Source organism: Brachyistius frenatus, unplaced genomic scaffold (genome assembly GCF_029030835.1).
Source record: "Brachyistius frenatus isolate BFR_SWC_R1_liver_20210118 unplaced genomic scaffold, ASM2903083v1 Contig_35, whole genome shotgun sequence".
Taxonomy (NCBI): Eukaryota; Metazoa; Chordata; class Actinopteri; family Embiotocidae; genus Brachyistius; species Brachyistius frenatus.
Window position 1 is genome coordinate 3,660,306 of NW_027210634.1, and position 19,695 is coordinate 3,680,000.

General features: G+C 46.2%; 1 protein-coding gene across 5 annotated transcripts in view; it reads left to right on the top strand.

Moving 5' to 3' along the window:
• The window catches only part of LOC138622325 (unconventional myosin-XVIIIb-like), a 35,179-nt gene that overhangs the window by 561 nt on the left and 14,923 nt on the right, over positions 1-19,695 (top strand). For 4 of the 5 annotated variants that reach the window (XM_069701043.1, XM_069701042.1, XM_069701045.1 and 1 more), the window contains exons 2-24: positions 2,272-2,476; positions 4,610-4,758; positions 6,008-6,415; positions 6,762-6,825; positions 7,965-8,077; positions 8,434-8,601; positions 8,717-8,927; positions 9,748-9,890; positions 10,027-10,127; positions 11,083-11,146; positions 11,513-11,657; positions 12,946-13,116; positions 13,406-13,496; positions 13,658-13,850; positions 15,255-15,335; positions 16,123-16,243; positions 16,348-16,495; positions 16,903-17,086; positions 17,252-17,384; positions 17,597-17,706; positions 17,828-17,893; positions 17,992-18,120; positions 19,404-19,547. In XM_069701043.1, coding sequence (XP_069557144.1) covers positions 2,440-2,476; positions 4,610-4,758; positions 6,008-6,415; positions 6,762-6,825; positions 7,965-8,077; positions 8,434-8,601; positions 8,717-8,927; positions 9,748-9,890; positions 10,027-10,127; positions 11,083-11,146; positions 11,513-11,657; positions 12,946-13,116; positions 13,406-13,496; positions 13,658-13,850; positions 15,255-15,335; positions 16,123-16,243; positions 16,348-16,495; positions 16,903-17,086; positions 17,252-17,384; positions 17,597-17,706; positions 17,828-17,893; positions 17,992-18,120; positions 19,404-19,547 — 3,174 coding nt within the window. In that variant the 5' untranslated portion in view covers positions 2,272-2,439. Of the gene's footprint in view, positions 1-2,271; positions 2,483-4,609; positions 4,759-6,007; positions 6,416-6,761; positions 6,826-7,964; positions 8,078-8,433; positions 8,602-8,716; positions 8,928-9,747; positions 9,891-10,026; positions 10,128-11,082; positions 11,147-11,512; positions 11,658-12,945; positions 13,117-13,405; positions 13,497-13,657; positions 13,851-15,254; positions 15,336-16,122; positions 16,244-16,347; positions 16,496-16,902; positions 17,087-17,251; positions 17,385-17,596; positions 17,707-17,827; positions 17,894-17,991; positions 18,121-19,403; positions 19,548-19,695 lie in introns of all 5 variants that reach the window. The other variant, XM_069701046.1, reaches the window with a different exon arrangement.

Here is a 19,695-nt window from a genome sequence, read left to right on the forward strand (position 1 = left end):
ATAAATTTAAGAGTTTTTATTTTATTTTTGATTTATTTTTATTTTGGAGCTTTCCTCGGCGTCGATTGGCTCGCTGCCTTGTTGAAACTGCCGGAGTTGTTTACAGCGACGTGACGCGACCTGCTGACTAACGCCGTTGGCGGTTGCACATCCAGACTGAGCTCACCTCCCCGCGATTAGAAGCTGAAACTTCCAGATTGGGAAACAGGAAATCGGAAGTGTGTCGTAGAGCCGGGAACAAATTAGTTTACGATTAAGCCCTCGAGAAACGAGATTCCTGGAAGAAGTCAAATAAAATAAAAATTTAAAAAATAAAAACGGCGTCTGTGAAAAGCGTCCGGGAGGGGAGGTAGCTTTTTTTTTTTTTTTTATTTATTTTCTTTTTTTTTTTTTTATATCCCCCTGGAGATTTTTTTGCCGTCGTCGTCGGCAACAGCCTCAGCCTGGAAGTCGGAGTGAGAGGAAAGTGAAAGTCAGTAAAACGGGGAAAGGAAGTGTTCCCCTGAGGTCGAGGTTTCCGGTCGTCGCGGAGACCTCGGGGGGGGGGGGGGTTCAATTTCGAGACGACAGGAGCCGACCTTCGTCCGCCGCGAGCGCCGAAACTCCCGACATCGGCGCGACAAACAAAAACACGTGACCGCGTAACTCTCGGCTACTTATTCTCCGAGCAGGGAATCTGCAGGTCTCCAGTTTTTTGTTGTTGTTGTTGTTGTTGTTGTTTTTCTTTCTCTGTTTTGCTCGTCTTCGTCGTAGTCCGAACGGATGTTAACAGTCACTCGATGAAGAGGCTTCTTCAGCACCGTGACCCCGTGACCCCTGGGAAGACCCGTTCGTGGGTCCAGGTCACGATTCATTGCATTACCAGGAATCGTCCAGGCGAGAATATAGGTATCGCAAAAAGTAAAGTCTCGTTTGTTTTCCGTCAATTTTTTTTTTTGGACTGACTGACGAATAGAAGAAAGAAAAAACATCTCCGACCGGCCGCAGGGCAATCCTGTGAATCGGGAGTTTTGTGGTCGAGAGGAAGCGTCTCGACTCCAGACGACTTCACGGCCGACAGATCGCCTTTTTCAATCTGCGTTAAAAGTGAAAGCGTGACGGAACGTCCGGGGTTCTAAAAAAAAAAAAAAAAAAGGTTTTATTATTATAACATCCGCCGCGCGGGTCGTAAACGGCGTGACCGAGGGTAAACAAAATTGTGAAGGATTTTATGGACATATTATGGGATGTGCTGTCGGCCCCCCCGAAATGTCACATCCGGCGGTTTATGGAGCCGGATGTCTGCGGCGCATGAAAGAAAATGTAAATGTTATCAGACCAGAACACGCACACACACACACACACACACACACACACACACACACACACACACACACACACACACACACACGCACACACACTTACACACCAAACATTTCACACGCATAAAGGAGTCCACAAATCTTCTCAAAGAGGACCAGAAAGGTGCCGGCTGGAAAGCTTCTTCCGTAGATTTACCGCTTTAATTCGTGCATTATTCAAATCTGCTCTGGTTTTTCCTTGAAAATCCTTTTAAAAATTATTGTTATTATTATTTTTTTTAAATTATGTTTCTTTAGCAGCTGAATGCTCCACAGCAGGTCGGTAGCGGTACGGAGCGCACGACCGAAACGAGGAGCTGAATGACGCTAAAACGCACCGGAGGGCTTTTTATTTTTTTTTTTTTTTTTTTCTCCCCTCTGCGGGTTTCGTCACGTTGAGCAGCTTCCCCTCCGCAGTTACGCGCGGCCGTCGGTGTCGACGTCAATACGAGATTGTCGTTAAAAACGCCGGTGAACGAAAACGTCCTGTTTACCTTCCTGTTCGCGCCACGGGCGGCAACGGCCCCCTCTGGTGGACCGACAGGTGTATTGTTTATATTTTTTTAAATTTCATTTAGTTTGTTTTAGTGTATATAGTCTGTGTATTTATTCATTGCTCTCATTTTATTTTTTTTTTTTTTAAATAATTATCGTTTGTGTCCATCTTTTTTTTTTTTTTTTTTGGCTGTTTCTGCGCTGCCGTGACGACCGCGTTTCCCCACCGCGGGATTTAATAAGGTCCCGATCTAATCGTCTGATCGAATTGAACGCTTTCGGCGAACGACGCCGGGCCTCTCGTTTTTGTCGGAGAAGGCGACGGCCGAGGCCGCTTCTGGAAGGACGACGTCGCCTCCGAAGACGGTTGTGAAAACGCCGAGCGACGTTGTCTGACCCGGTTTCTGTCGCTTTGTCTCTCTCTCTCCATCGTCAGGTTGTTCGCGTGCACCCGCCGCCGCCGCCGCCATCGGATCCGGCTGACGTCCTGGTGACCCTCCCTTCCGCCAACCGCTGCCAAAAACACGCCTGAACCCTTTTCCCCTCCCCCCACCACCACCACCACCATCCACCACCACCATCCACCACCACCCACCGTGTAACCATGGCGCTGTCCTCGCGCTTAAAACTCTGGGAACAGAAGGGAGGTGCAGAACTGCCGCATGCTGCGTTAATTGACCGTCTTCGTGTATAATCTCGCCCGCATGTGTGTGTTGTGTGTTGTGTTGTGTGTGTGTGTGTGTGTGTGTGTGTGTGTGTGTGTGTGTGTGTGTGTGTGTGTGCACGGACCCCTCTGTTCTTAACCCTGACTCATCGCGGCACGTCACCGCCAAGTCTGTCCGCCGCGATCGGTGCGTTAGTCATCGTCGTCCCCCACCCCCTCCCCCTTTCACCCCCCACCCCCCTCCCCGCGCATCAGTGTTTTTTTTTGTTTTTTGTGTGTTTTTTCCCCCCCGAGCTCTTTAAAAGACTCGCGCCGTCACCTCGACCACCCGCGGCGCGGCTTCGAGTCTCCGTTCGCCGTCGTCGTCTTCCGCGCAGCCGACGGGGCTTCGCCCACGACAACCGCTCGCGCCAAATGGACGGCGACGGGACTCAAACGAGCGATCTAAGGACGGTTTTAAGGCCCGAAACGGTCCGAACTGGGAACCGTGATACTTCACTTCAATTTTATCACACGCCGAAATGAACAAAATGTCTCGCTTTCATTTTTTTTTTTTGGGGGGGGTATGGGACGACCAAAGTTGGACGCCTGGGAACGACGAAGAGCTTACGACGCAGAAAAAAAAAACGTGAAGGTTTTAGAAAATGAATCCCGTGCCGGACGAAAAGAGAATTTGGGTTAAAGTACGCATCGTTATTACTGTGGACTCTTCCGACGTGCCGCCCGTGACGGACGTGTTATTGTTATCATCGCGAAGCCGACAACAGATTATTGAAACTGATGCGTCGGTGCGGCGAGTCGTTTATCTCACCGTTTGTCAAACCGAGAGTTATTGATTGGAAAATAATCTTTCGTAAAACGCTATCTCGTTTGCCACTTCTCCGTCCCTCGCGTCGACGCCCACATTTGCTCCCGACGCTGGAAAACGTTGAAAATGAAACTTTTAACTGCAAAAAGAGTTTTGAACCTTTTTGGTTTAAAGGTGACCAGATTTCTCGGTAAAGTTTCAAATTTATACTTTCTGCTCCGTTATAGATCTGAGGGAAATATTATACTTTGTACTCTTATTATATTATATTATATTATATTATATTTATATAATATATTAAATATTTCATATTTATATGACGGCTGCACCAACTACTTGGCCAGAATAGCAACATATGGTTGTACTTAATTATGATCTATTTTTTTTAAATTAACACCCGCCAACAGCATTTGCTAAATTACTCCCACCTCACTAAGTGTAGAGCTGCTGGAACGAAAATCAGGAAATCAAATGTTCAACGTTCAAATAATCTGCTTGAAATTCATTTACATTGTTTAAGCGCTTGAAGATTTGAAGATCCACCCAAAGAGAAGCAATAAAAAAGTTTTCAAATTGACTCGTAATGTTAACTCTGGCATTGAGTTGCCAGCCGCCTTTTTTTTTAATTTAATTTGTTTTCAATGAGTTAACTGGTAAAGATGAAAAGGCAGCAAAACATGTTCACATTTTTTTTTTAAACCACTTAAAAGGTAACGGTTTACGTCGATGTAGTTAAAGAACGATAAAAACATCGATAGCGCCGCATCAATAACAGAAACATTAACGTCGCTGTTTTCTCATTTATTCACGTGAAAATGTGGTTGGCCTTTTTTCTATTTTTTTTTTTATTTTAATTTTTTTTTTTTACTTCAACTAGAGAAGACAACTGGTCTCGATTTTTAATTCTCTCCGTTTAATAAGTATAATTAGTTATATCTTTATCAGCACACATTTAGCCTCGTTTTGATCCGCTCCCGTTTGCCCTGTTCAAATTTTTTTTTTGCACCGTGCGAACTTCCTGTTTGCGTTTTCAGATTGAAAGCCCTCCAGCAACAAAGCTTTTTATCGCGAAACTTTCCCCGTATTATCGAGTTTCAAAGGTTTGTTACGCAACCTTAACCGTGCGCTCCCGTCACGGGTCCGCCCTGGTACTAAACGAACCCGCCGGTTGTTGCCGAGAGCCCCGATGGTCGAAAGGCGTGCGCGAACGAGTTCTCCCACAGCCCCGCATGTCCGGATCACCCCGCGACTTCCTGTTCCCGTCTAATTGTGCCCCGATTTCATCGATCGATCAAAACAAACAGATAAAGGAGGAGAAGACGCCGGTGGCCGCGGCCGTCCCCCCGCCGCCTCCTCTGTCGGCCGTGCCGGGCGGGTTCCTCAAGCAGCTCGTCAGAGATTCGGAGAAGGAGACCAAACACAAAGAGCCGGAGGTCAAAGACGACAGACAGGTGAGTCCCTCCTTTCAGCCCGCGTCGATTTGACCTTTCTCAAATCGACGAGGTCGATGAGGACAGTGATCGCGTTCTGGCGGGCTGAGTAGTGAGCGGCGGTGGTTAGCTTAGCTTAGCATAAAGACTGGAAACGGAGGGAAACGGCTAGCCCCCGGCTCTGTCTGAGAAAAAAAAAAAAAAAAAAAAAATCCACCTCTCGGCACCTCGCATATTTTAGCGTATTTAATAGAGAAAGCGTGAACGCTGCAGATGTGCTCGGAGGACCGGTGTTTATGGACGGGTCTGTTTCCCGTGACTTAACGCCAACTTCAGGAAACGGCAGAGATTACAGGAAAAGCACAACTTCCTGTTTTTACTCTTGAGTTGTTGTTTTTTTGTTGTTTTTTTTTACAAATTGGAAATATAACGCGAATTTGTGAATAGCTAGTTGTTGGTTTTTTTTTTAATTGATGATTGTAAAGTTAGATTGTTTGGGACCCAGTAGTCGATGGACTACTGTTAGTTTACGTTATCTTGATTATCTCCTTTTTTTTTTTAAAGCAAGGAAACACCCACAGCTGAACGACGTACCGACATCATTTGGAGGTTTTTTTTTGCTACATAAAGTCGCTTCGGCTCGATGACGAACTGATTGAGCTCGTTACAAACAGCTCTGAAACTAATATCAACGAACGGATAACTAAAAAAAAAAAAAACATAAACATTCAGTAACGTTGAATTATTAGCTACCTTTTATAAGCCAGCGGTATGTAGCTTTAACAGCCGTTGATTCACCAGTCAAGAAGAAACTTTGCAGCGCTAATGTTAACTATTGTTCCGTTTCAACCACCGTTGTGTTTACGTTTCCATTTTATCGGAGCCAGAAGTTAAAATACACGACTACTTCTTCTTCTGGGCAGGCCGGACGCTGCGGTGACTCACTGTACCATCTTGCGGTGCGAAGTGGTACTGCCAGACGGAATAGTTTTGGACATCTATGTCGACGCTGCTATTTCTTCACATTTTGTGGATAATTTTAGTTTAATTTTTCTCATTTTCTAAACTAAAAATGTTAAATATTGCACCTTTTAACAGAAGGGAAAACACAAATCAACTGGAAAACTGACTTTAACTCCACACCGGCTGCTGCTATAGCTTCATGTCTACCGCGCAGATGTAGAAGTTGTATTCGTCTCCTCGTCTACCTCTTGGTAAGAAGGAGGATGAGTTCTTGTCTTTTTTTTTTTTTTTTTTCCCCCGATCGCAGCCGAGCAAACTGAGCGACAACCTCGTGCAACAGTTCCTCCTCCCGGATCAGACGCCTCCGATCCTCGAGGCCGAGATGTCCCTGCGGGCCGAACAGCTCCTCGGCGACGGCAAACGGCAAGGACGTAACTCGGCCCAGTCGGACGGCAGCTCGTTGTCTCGGAGCCCCGTCGCGTCTCCCGACCCCGGCAACCGACCGGAGACCAGACGGGATGTGACGCCGGGGCCGCCGAAGATGCAGCAGCAGCCGGAAAAGAGACCGGAGAAGAAGAGCAAGAAGCCTCTGCAGGCCGAGCAGAAGAAGGAGAGGATGGAGGAGGTGGAGAAGAAAGCGGAGGGGATGGAGGAGAGGCAGGAGCCGGAGGGGAGGCAGGCGGACGCGACCGTAACGGAGCACGACCGGAGGGAGGTACGTACGCTCGCCGTCATCGCTTAAAACAGGACACAGCGCCCTCTGGTGGACAGACGGATGTATTCCAAGTTTTAGCAAATTATAGGGTTAGAGAAAAAACTTTTTTCTGTAATTCAATTTTTTTTTTCTGTCCTTCAACAATTTGGGAAAGAGGTGTTTTTGATTTGAGTGAAATGCGAAGCTCGAGGCCGCCTTCACGTCTGTACGATAAATACGTAGCTAGAATCAACAGCTAGTCCAAGTGTTAGAATAAAATTAAGACTTTTTAAGACCTTTGATATCCCTGTAAGAGTCACACGTTTTGAGTGTCATGTCCTCTTCTGTCTCCGTGTCGCTCTCTCAGGCGAGGGACGTGTGGTACGAAGCTGGAACTGTGTGGCTCGTCAACAAGGACGGTTTCGCCCTCGGTGAGCTGAGACGGCAACACTAAAACGCCCAAGAAGCACATTTGACACGTTTCCGTTTTCTGCCAACTCGACATCCTCACACAGATCCGCTGCTGTTTTTCGTAGCGACAGACACACGCCGATTTACCAGATTTATGTTCTTCTGACTCACAACGCGCGCAGACGCGACCGAGGACGGGAATAGCCGGGATCTCCCACTTCGGTTCGAGGTGTGAGGAGGAACGGCGGGCGTTCCCGTTTCATGCTCAGTTTCGCCTCGGCGGGAACGTCTCTCGGTTAAATAATCAGCACCGGAAGCTCCGTCGAGAGAAATGTGTCTCTGAGAAATGCTCTAAAGAGGAAGACGCTGTTAAACGTTTTCCCATGATGCATTTAGGCAAAAAAAAACAAAAAAAACATCAACCCTCCGCGTTTAAAGGTTCCTGTATCGTGTAAATTCAGCTTTCTGTTTATTTTTATTTTTTTTAACTATAAAGCAGGTGTAGATGCTATAAATAAATACTGATGGTGTCCAAAGAGATGCACGCATCCTTCTGTTTGGACTTCTGTAAGTTTGTGACGTCACAAATGATTTTCAGCGTGTCAGGTTTTCTTTAAAAAATAAAAAAAAAAAAAAAAAGCTCAATTTTCCTACATTTTTTGAAAAGTTTCCAACACAGCTGAAAAACCAGACTTTTACGTCACGTCGGTCATTCGGCAGATTGATTATCCCTTCATCGCATATTTTAACAAGCGAAAACAGATACTTGATCGGCAAACTGCAAAATATTCAATTTAACAGTGACGCAGAGGGGAAGCGGGAAACTTTTCAAGCGGGAAAGAGTGGAAACCTTTTTCTTAATAGATGCTGATTTGGTTTCCTCCCCACCGACCAACAGCTGCGGCTCCACTGGGCGCCTCGCGAACACGGAAACGGTCCGAGCTCGACGTGTTTGTCTGGATTAGTCCAGTCTTCTGTTAATGCAGTGATCTTCCAGCCGGTTGACATTACCTACATATCGTCTTACACATTAGCCCCCGCCCCGAGCTGCTCATTTTTTATCCGTCCGCTCGCTGCATCCTGTTACACCTGCGCAGACCCTGACCGACCCCCCACCTCTCCCCCACCAACAACACCACCCCACCCCGATTCTTTTCAGCCACGCAGATGAAGCCCGACGAAGGAACGCCTGAGCTCCCAGAGGGCCGAGTGAGAGTCCGCCTGCACACGGACGGGTCGCTGCACGACGTCACCGAGTACGAAGTCGAGAAGGTAGAACAGTTTTCGTTTTTTTTTTTTTTTTTTTCTTTCAGCGCGGCGGGAGCTGTGGTGTGTTTAAGTCATAGACGGTGTATAAAAGTGGACATAGCTTCTGGGTCTTGAAAAAAATAAGACCCAAAGTGCAATACCACCGAGGGCCACTAGGGCTCCGGCTCCCATAGACTCCCATTTAATTTCTCGTGAAATTTCTAAGAGTACTCGTAATAGCAATAGTACTTTTTTTGGTTCGTTCTTCTTCTGTCGGGACACTAAAATCAACAATCACAAGTCAACAAGTAAACAATAAAACTCTGTGCAAGACAGATTTTACAGGAAAGGAAACATGTCCTCCCCCCACTCCCCCGCAGTGCAACCCCTCCGAGCTCGACCTGTGCGAGGACCTGAGCGACCTGCAGAGCGTGAACGAGTGCGGCGTCCTGCACACGCTCACCAGCCGAGCCAAAGCCAACCTGCCGCTCACCGACGCCGGACCCAACCTGGTGAACTTGTGGCCGCCGCTGCAGAACCACAGCAAGGTCGGACCGTGCTCCCGGCCTTCATTCATCCGCGGAATAACTCAAACCTTAAAACAATTTAAAAAAAAACATTAAAAAAAGATTTCTTTCATTCTCCTTCGCCTTTCCGTTTCAGACCCCGAAGTCGCGGCGCGGGGAGTCGGTGTGGGACGCCCCCCCCGCCCTGGCCGCGCTGGTCAAACGGGTGTACGTGTCGATGGTGGGCAGCCGCAGGGACCACTGCGTGTGCGCGGTGGGACGAGGCGGGACGGGGAAGACGGCGGCGTGTCAGGCCTTCGCGCACGCGCTCCTCAAACAGGCGGGAACCACCGGGGGCAACATCAGCGGTGAGGACGTAAAAAACACGTCACGGCTGCGGATGTTTTTTTTTTTTAGAGAATCAGGGACGTAAAACTGACACCGGTCTGTTGTCGCCGCCGTCATCACTTTAAATGTTCGCGTGGGAACAACAACAAACTCGAAAAAGTCCGTTTTCAACTCTGTTCTGCTGATAAATCAGATTGATTTATATTAAAGGAACTTTTCAAACATTGTTAGCTTATTTGTACGTGCAGTACTTCCCATCATGCATTGCATAAATGTTACAATTCCCCAGAAATCCATCTCTTTGTCCTCATATATATATATACTGTATATATTACAAAAAAAAAACGTAACATGGAGGCTGCTGCTGTATTCGTTTTTTGGGGTTGTCCGTTCTGATTAGATTTTGGGGGTCAAAGGTCACTGTGACCTCACAAAACAGTTTTTTTTTTGTGGCCAATAACTCGCAGAATTCATCCACAAATTATGACAAATGTTCAATCAAATGTCTAATAGAAAAAAAAAGAAAAAAAAATTATGAGATGATGACATTTTTATACCCAGAAGGTCAACTTCACTGCGACATCTCTGTTTCTGTCCATCATTCAGCTCCGTAACTGAGGAGCATCATCTGCTGCCGTGGCAACAACTCGGCGTTCAATCAGAATCAGATTTATTGGGCAAATTCCTCTAAAGCCTTCACGACATATATTATATGAGTCCGGACATACGTGGAGGGAGACTTGACGGCTACGTCGGATGAAGTCAGAACTCCTGTTCATGATGTTTGTACTTTTTTTTTCTAACCGTTTATTGTTTATTTATTTTTCCTTCTTCCCGCAGTGGAGCGCGTTCAGGCCATGTTCACCGTCCTGCGGTCGTTCGGCTGCGTGAGCTCGCAGCACAGCGGCGCCTCGTCCCGATTCGCCATGGTCTTCTCCCTGGACTTCAACCACGCCGGACAGGCTGCCGCCGGACACCTGCAGGTAGACACACACACACACACACACACACACACACACACACACACACACACACACACACACACACACACACACACACACACATATATATATAGAGTTACTCACGTCTTCTTCTGTTTCCCTCCTCTTCCTCCGTCAGACGATGATGTTGGACAAATGGAGAGTGTGTCAGAAAACTCACGGAGAGAGTAACTTCCTGGTTTTCTCTCAGATGCTGGCGGGCGTCAGCACCGAGATGAGGTTTGAAGAAAAACATCCGAGCTCTTCTTTTACTGTGGTTTTTACATTCAAGCGACACATTTAATATTTAACATTGCGATTATACGAGTTACCGGCTAAATAACACGTGCAATCTAAACGTACCCATATTGTGGAGCAACTCGCTCTCAGAATATAAAACTTTTTGGTTGCGCGATCCCCGTTTCCAAGGCAACGCGTGGTGTGTGACTAACAACTGGAAAACAATCAGTCGCGTCCGTAGACCCTTATGTAACGTATGCAATGTTTACTACTACAGGAAGTAGTCTGACCCCTAGCAACGACCCTTAGCAACAAAGAAGATTTTGTAGTCTGTTTTATTGCTTTCTGGAGATGGTTTCTCGAACTGAATAAATACAGCACATAGAAACACTAAACTGCTCAGCTAGCTCAGTCTGGTTGTAACCAAGATATCTGATGAAAAAAGATATTCATGGACTCGTGTATTTTTGAGATTTTGGCACCGTGTCGTGTGTTAAAAACCAAACCGGTCAAGCCGGCCGCCGCTAGGTTCTTTTTAAGTGTGTTACGGTGGGGGCGCTCGGAGTGACCAAAAAAAGAACCAAAAGAGACTCGATTTCACCAAATGGGTCACATTTGATAGACCTATAACAAGTAAAAACAACGTTATATCGAATACTATATGAAACTCTAATCACATATTACCGTTGAGGAGGCGGAGTGACATTTCTAGTGATGTTCTGTCGACCAATCAGATCTCTTGGTGTCGGAACTACTTGCTGTGTAATTTATGTTACTTTTGCACGTTTACTCTCCAACGTTTAAGACTGAAAAGCGTCTACTGAACCTTTACTGGACAGATGTGGTTACTAGTTTCTCTACAGATTAAGATCCAACGTGAAAATCTGTTACCAGCATGATGGATGAGGTGTAAGATCCTCTGAATATTTTTTCCCCGTTTGTGACTCTCCGTCAGGACGGAGCTGCAGCTGCACCAGCTCCCTGAATCCAACTCCTTCGGTATCGTTCATCCCACCAAGGTACAGTGAGTTTTGCTGTCTTTTAAGAGCAGAAGTGTTGAATCACATGACTCGTGAAAGGGGATCGACGGGCTCTTCGAATATCTTGCTGACTGGAAAAATATTACGTCGCGTTTCAGACGTTTGGTGGGAAACGTTGTCGGTCACAGAAACATGCAGCGAGTGAAATGCACAAAAAGCAAAACACTTTTATATGATCTGAAAGCAAACAGACGAGAAGTGGAGCAAAGGTGGAGCTCTGAGGGAATAAAAACAGAGAACGGTGGAGAAATGATGGAGATGTTGGAGAGAGTCGGGCGGTGACTCAGCTGTCGTCTCCAACCCCCCTCCCCCCGCGCTCCCTCCCTGTCCGTCTGTCCGTCTCAGGTGGAGGAGAAACAGCGGGCGTCCCTCGCCTTCACCAAGCTGCTCGCTGCCATGGAAACGCTGGGCTTCTCGGCCGGCGAGCAGAAGGCGATCTGGCATGTTCTGGCTGGTATTTACCATCTGGGAGCTGCCGGAGCATGTAAAGGTAACACTGATTCATCTTCATCTTCATCATCGTCGTCAGGCACAGAATGTTACCAAGTAACACACACACACACACACACACACACACACACACACACACACACACACACACACACACACACACACACACACACACACACACACACACACACACACACACAGAAACACACTACGAACCAAGAAAACAAGTCTTCACCTCCAGGCCGTCCTCTGAAGCAGTGGGGACGAGACGACATGTCCTCAGTGCAGAGACGTCCTCAAGCAAACACGTCTGGACACAAACAGGCTGTTTTGATTTGATTTGAATTTTGACGAGTCGTGTTCTGCGACGTTGCCGTATCATATCGAGACGAAGCAGCTGCACATCAACGGATCCAAATGTTCTTCATCATCAATAAAAGGACAGCAAAAGACGAAAACGTAAATAATCAGTCATAATAATAATAATAAAACCAAATTCGGGAAAGTTTAAAAAAAGAAAGGTTATAGAAAAAAGGAAAATTGAGTTTCCCGTTATTAATAATATTTAAAAAATGTATATATTGTAATTTTCTCAAAATGGTTTTCTTTTATTATTAACAATAATAATACTAATATTAATATTGTTTCAGTTTTATTCTTATTTTATTTTTTGTATGACTTATAGATAAATCAACTTACTTAAGACACAATAAATAAATGATATATTAAACAAAAGGACACATTTCTCAAAATAATACAAATTATGATTAAATTTCCTTTGTGTTTTTTCTTTGTGCTTACCTTTATTTTCACTGTTTTATATTACTATTAGTTATTATTGTTTTCCTTTTCTCAAAATAGTTTCCTCCCTAATATATTACTATATTAATGTTGTATTAATATTATTATTATTTAACTTTATTCTTATTTCATTATATGTTTAATGTAATATAAAATATTTTAAACAAAAAGTCACATATTAAGGTTTCTTTGGAGTTTTCTTGCCTTTCATTTTTTAATGTAATCTCATTATTATTACAAATATTATGGTTAAGAATGGTTATTGTTATGATTATTAAAACATTTTCCCATGTTTTTCCTTGGCCCAGAAAATATATGATGTAAAATATGGACAGTCTGAGTGAGTCGTAAATAATCAACATTAAAGTTCAGGAGGGAAAAAAAAACATTTTTTTTTATTCATCAACAGAGTTTAAACCTTCAGGAAACTGAAAGTAGCACAGAAACCCATCACGACATTTTTTTTTTCTTCCACATCAAACCCCGATCTCCTTCCTCACACCGCGTCCCTCCTCTTCCTCTCTCAGTGGGCAGGAGGCAGTTTGTGAACTTCGACAGCGCCCAGGTGGCGAGCAGCGTGCTCGGCTGCGACGGCGACGACCTGCACACGGCCGTCTTCAAGCATCACCTGAGGCAGCTGCTGCAGAGAGCCACCGGGGGCAGCAGAGAGCGGAGCGCTGCAGGAGAGACGGAGGAAGGTGAGACACACTCGGGGCGAATCAAACACTTTTCCCGGAGGAGCTGCTACAGTGAGGCAGGAGGATTTTTTTTTTTTTTTTTTTAATTTATTTTTTTTGGGAGGGGGAGGAGGCGGGCTCAACCTCCACCACGGACGTGTTTTGGTCAACCGGTTAAATGATCGAGAACCTACTCGCACTGTGGAGCTGCCTAACTGAAACGAACTCATTGATGTTTTGACAATAAGAATGATTAAACCCGCGTTGACCTTCGCGTCCTCATGTCCCCCCCCCCCCCTGCCGTGTGCAGGTCCGAGGTTAACCGCTGCTCAGTGTGTCGACGGGATGGCAGCTGGACTCTACGAAGAGCTCTTCACTTCGGTGGTCTCGCTCGTCAACAGGTAGCGCACTACGTCCAACCGCGTGAAGACGACCGTCGGGATGCAGAAATGTTGTTTTATTGTGAGTGGGCGGAGTTACGCGCGCTCAAGTGAATCTGTGCGTGCGTGTGTGTGTGTGTGCGTGCGTGTGTGTGTTTTTTTTTTTTTTTGTCATCGTGCAGGGCTCTGAGCAGCCAGCAGCTGACGCTGGCCTCGGTGATGGTGGTGGACACGCCGGGTCTGAGGAACCCGAGACACGCTGCGGAGGAGCGAGGAGCCAGCTGGTCCGAACTCTGCCACAACTACCTGCAGGAGAGGCTGCTGGAGCACCAGCACTCGCACACCTTCCGGCACACGCTGGAGAGATACGCACAGGTACAGTCAACCTGCCAACATCAACCTCACTGCGTCTGGTTATTGATGATCAGTTATTAGTTATTATTATTATTATTATTATTATTATTATTATTGATCTGTGAATGAATCGTCTTGCTCGGTGCTTCACTCTTAATTGCGGTGCGCAGCTGTGTTAGACTGAGGATCTGCAGCGTTTGAACTGCACCTCGTCTTCTTTTATTTTGAAGGAGTTCCAGTCAGCACTTCCTGTCGGCTGTAGTCGCCTCTGCTTGTTTCTGTCGTTCACACCGTGACATCCAATCTCAGTTTGCAGTTTTACCAGCAGAGCTCCCAGAGCCTGAAGGCAACGTGTTTTTCTTCTTCTCCTCATGTTGTTTAATGGCAGCTGGCAGACAGCTTTTAGCCGCAATACCGCCACCTTCTGACTGGAGTAACTCGTTACAACCAGGCGAGAAAGGAGTCGTTAGATTTGAATGATTACTCGAATATTTTTAATTCAAGACCCATCCCTCGTTCAGATATTCATCAACAATTTAACGCTTCATCTAGCGCCATCACCAGGTTCAGATTTAGTGTGTCCAAGGCTTAAATCACCTGGAACACGTTTAAGACGAGCGGCAACCAGCGGTGACGTAACCCGTTGGTTTGTGAACGGCCGTTACGAAGCCTCCGTCTTCGTCTTCATCTTGCTAGTTCGGAGCGGTTTGGAGCAGGAAGTGACCATATTTGGGCGAGCTGGGGGAGGAGCGAGCGGTGGATCTGACTGATCTGATTGGAAACCCGACGATACCAAGTCCCGCCCACCGATAGCTGTAACCTGGCCGCACCACAGGCCTGTCACTCAAACAGACACGCCTCCCCTAAAAACACGTCTTTTTTAAGCTTATTTTCTAATTAATGACGGATTATTTTCAGATGGAGCTCCAGAAAACTAATAAGGAGGAGTGACTTTAGCGAACAACACCGAGATAACTGATGGAGAGGTTTTATTGACTGAGAATTTTATGAGAAGAGTTGAACGGGAGTCTGTGGATCTGGAGGCTTTTTGGAGACAACCTCTAGTGGCACTCGGTGGTACTGCATTTTAAGACACTTCTGCACCTTCCCGAATTTTCAGACCTGGAAACTACAAACACTTTTATTCGCAGTCTGTGGTTTAAAAACAGCTTTTAGTTTCACACAGGTCGTCTTTATTGTTCCGTTCATTTCTAAAGAAACCTTGGAGACGGGTTTCTAGATTTAAACACTGTTTGGGATCATTTATCAAACTCAGATCTGTTACTTCCTCTCGAGACTTCAACACTTGTTTTTGTCTCCGATTGATCTCCGGAACTTTAAACTCAGGACACCGACAGGTTTTTATTTAAACTGATCCTTCGCTCTCGGATGAAAACCGTTTTTGATACGCGCGGTCCGTTGCAGGAGAAGATCCACGTGGAGTTCGAGTGCCCAGAGAGCAGCCCGGCTGAAGTCGTGTCGGCCATCGACCAGCCGCCTCCGCAGGTAAACGGCAACCACACAACGCCTGAGAGAGTGGACTGCAGCCACGGGGTTTTACTCTGGGGATTATTAAAGGGCTGCGCCGTGCATTTTTTTTGGTAAATAAACGTCAGCATTATTCAGACTGTGAAAACAGACTTCTGTGGCTTCGGAGGAGATTTGTGAAGTTAGAAGGAAGTAAAACTGCATTTTAGGAAGTGAAGGGGCGAGAATATGTGGCACAAAAATGAGCCCCCCCCCCCAAAAAAAGGTTTGACTTTCAAAGCTAAGAAATGATTTCCACGGGTGACCTTTACTTTTCAAAATCAGACTTTTATTTTGTTTCGCTTTGATCTTTTAAACCCAGAAGCCTCGAATTAATTTCATCTGTCCGGCCAAAAAGATCCTGACAAGAGAGACGAGTATGTAATTATAATTAATATTATTAGTAAGAGAGAAAAAGCTTCCCCAGCAGCAGTGAGCGTTGGAGTGAAGAAGGGTGTTTTTTGTTGTTGTCCTGAGCTCCGTCTTCCAGGCAACATAAAATCTTCCCCGACCTGCAGGTGGAGGTCGTTGCACGAGTGGAGAACTTCACCTTCATATTAAAAGAGCTGTTTTTTTGAAATGATGGAAATGTTTGTTTTGTTTCACTTCATTCAACATCTGAGGACCTGAAAGTCTCAAATAGTTCAATTTCGGCCCGAAAAACTGTTTATGTTCTTTTTAAGGTAATGCTGTGTGTGTGTGTGTGTGTGTGTGTGTGTGTGTGTGTGTGTGTGTGTGTGTGTGCGTGCGCGTGTGTGTGTTTCAGGTGCGGGCGGCGGATGGAGACCCCCGAGGTCTGTTATGGGTTCTGGATGAGGAGATGGTGACGCCGGCCTCCAGCGAGAGCAGCGCCTTGGAGAGAGTCTGTCAATATTACAGCAACACCGGTAGACACACACACACACACGCACAAACACACACACACACACACACACACACCCTGTACGACCCCCGCCGCAGCGTGTTGACCGTCCTGATCGCGTCCCTGCAGTTCGTCAGTGCGAGCAGCCGCTGCAGTGCGAGGTGAAGCACCTGATGGGCGGCGACCCGGTCCGCTACGACCTGGCGGGATGGTTCGGTCTGATCCAGAACAACCAGTCGGCTCTCAACGCCATCTGTCTGCTGCAGAACTCCACCATGTGAGTGCGTTTGGGAGGTTGACACACACACACACACACACACACACACACACACACACACACACACACACACACACACACACACACACACACCAACACAAACACCGATGCAGGCTCCTGTCGTCGCACAGTTTGCGTTTCGAAGAGCTTCAAGTGGCCAAAAGTATGTGGACATACCCGTTTATGTCAACGAGGCTCACAAATACAGGCCTGAAATCTGCTGCTTGGATTCTGGAAAAGAAATGTTGTCTTATATTTCTGGTATTTTGGACAAAAACTGAAATGATCATGTATGAACTATGAACATTTATTTAGTGTTTATCACCTTTAGTGCTAAAAAAAAAAAACCAAAACAACAACCTTCAATTCTGTCACACCGTCTCTCTCTCTCTCTCCGCCTCCCTCAGAGGGGCCGTGAAGGCCATGTTCACCCCCGGCATCTCCCTGCCCCCACTGTGTCGCAGCTTGGGGGGCCTGCAGGGCGGCAGCCAGCGCTCGCTGCAGAGGAACGGCACCATCAGGAAGACGTTCAGCGGCGGCATGGCGGCGATCCGCAGACACTCGCAGTGCATCGCCGTGAAGCTGCAGGCGGTGAGCGAGTCGGCGACCTTCAGTCACCTGCCCGGGGTCGAAGTGTGATCCAGGCTGTGTGTGTGTGTGTGTGTAATTCTGTGTGTGTGTGTGTGTGTGTGTGTGTGTGTGTGTGTGTGTGTGTGTGTGTGTGTGTGTGTGTGTCCCACTCCCCCCCGCCCGCAGGACGCTCTGGTGAATCTGATTCGTCGAGCCCGCCCGGTGTTCCTGCAGTGCGTGAAGACGGACGACGTGCCGGCTCTCCGAGTGCAGCTGCGCTCCACTCAGATCCTGTCGGCGCTGCAGCTGTACCGCACAGGTCGGCACGTCCGCGACAGCAATCGTCCCGATGACACTCGTGTACTTTTAACGGAGTAAAACAGGTTTCAACGTGTTTTTCGTGATCGGACGAATGTTTTTTTTCCTTTTTGGTTTTGTATTTTTTTTTGTGTTTTTTTGTATTTTTTTTTCTGCTGCGGCTTTTAATTTTGAATAAATATGAAGCTGAACTGAGTCTCTCTCCGGCTGCAGGTTATCCGGATCACATGACCCTGAGCGACTTCCGGTGCCACTTCCAGGCGTTGTCTCCTCCCATCATGAAACGTTACGCCTCCATGTTTGTCAGCCACGATGAGAGGAAGGTGGGGCCGCCGCCGCCGCCGCTCGCTCCGTCGTACGAGCTCCGTGTCTCCGACCCTCCGGATGAACTTGTGGTTTGTCCTCTCTCTCTGTGTGTGTGTGTGTGTGTGTGTTTTCTTTCAGGCGGTGGAGGAGCTGCTGGTGGAGCTGGACGTGGATAAGAAGAGCATCGTGGTCGGAGCCAGCAGGGTGAGAGAACACCTCCTTCCGAAGTCTCGTAGTGTAAAAACAGCCCGGCGCGATATCGTTGCGGCTCATCGGGTCGTCTTCCCTGCCGTGTCTCCCAGGTGTTCATGAAGCGAGGGGTGCTGCGCTACCTGGAGCAGCAGAGGGACCAGCAGGTCACCGGCTGGCTGGTCCACCTGCAGGGCTCCTGCCTGGGACACCTTGCCCGCCAGAAGTACCGCAAACTGAAGGTCAGTGTCCCGCCGGGTGCTCGTCTTCTTCGCCGATGAAGGACCGCCCGAGCTCTGATGGGTTCGCCGAAGACGCGCCGCTGGCTTCTTCTCGGCAAGATCAACTTTTTCTGTTTAGTGAAGACGTAGAACGGAAGGCGATGCTCATGTTTTCAGAAGCTGACATCAGAAAATATTCCGTCAGAAACATCTCTGAACTCTAACCATGAGAGAACATTTAACATTTTATAACAACATCGAAAAGTTTTGCGAAGCTTTAATCCGACTGAAAAAGGCTGAAAATGGAATACAAAAAGTCTTAAATTTCAGTTACAGTGCTCTTGAATATCCTTTTTTTTTTGCTGTAGTCAGCAAATTCTAAAAGTTCCTCGATTCTTAACGGACAAGTGTTGTTTTTATTTAATGAATTAATTGTTATACATTTTTAATTGATTAATCACAAACTTTTGCAGATTTACAGTAAACTGTAGATAGTTTTGTGTCTCTTTGAAGTTGTTTTGTGTCTCTTTAAATTTGTTTCGTGTCTCATTGTGGTTGTTTGTGTCTCTTTGAAGTTGTTTCGTGTCTCATTGTGGTTGTTTGTGTCTCTTTGAAGTTGTTTCGTGTCTCATTGTGGTTGTTTGTGTCTCTTTGTGGTTGTTTGTGTCTCTTTGAAGTTGTTTTGTGTCTCTTTAAAGTTGTTTTGTGTCTCACTGTGGTTGTTTGTGTCTCTTTGTGGTTGTTTATTATCTCTGAGGGTTTTTTTTTGGTTTTTTTTTTCCTGTTTTGTGGTTGTGTGGTGTCTCTTTGTGGTCTTTTTGCATCCTTTAAGGATCTCTCTCAGTGGTCTCTTTGTCTGCATTTGTAGTCTTGTAACTGAACTCTGTCACAAACAAGAAATATTAACTGTTCTGTAGGCCTGTTGAGTTAAACAATATAAGCAGATACTGTTCATTTACAGAGATTAAATGTGGATCGACAAGAAAACTCTGAAAATATAAAATTCTAATATGTAGCAATGTTTGATATATATTAAGACATAAAATGGGAATTAAAGCAGATTTGTTTATGTAGAATTTCTTTGGGGTTTTAGTATCTTTATAATGATTCTAACATACATTTTAATCTAATGTAGTAAATATTCTATATTTATACGATGTTTTTTTTTAAGCAGACCACTATTTTAAAACTAACAAATTGCTAGTTTTTCTATTTGCACCATCAGTAAAATGTCACTTTGGGATGAAGCACTATTGAATCTGTAGTTTAAACTCCCGCTGTTTGTGTCGTTTGTGCGTCTTCAGGTGCAGCAGATGGCCGTCCGCTGTCTGCAGAGGAACTTGCGGGCCCTGAGGGTCGTGACCCGGTGGAGCTGGTGGAAGCTGTTCTGCAGAGTGCGTCCGCTGCTCGACGTCAACATGGACAACGAGAGGCTCCGAACCAAAGAGGTACGCGCAGCACCGTCACTCGGTGTAACTCGGCACCCGAAGAAACACAACCTCGGTGTGAAAAGTAAAAAAATAAAATAAAAAAAACCACACAAGTAAACAAACAAACAGCAGATTAGTCGGTAAAAGAGTGAAAAAACAACAACAA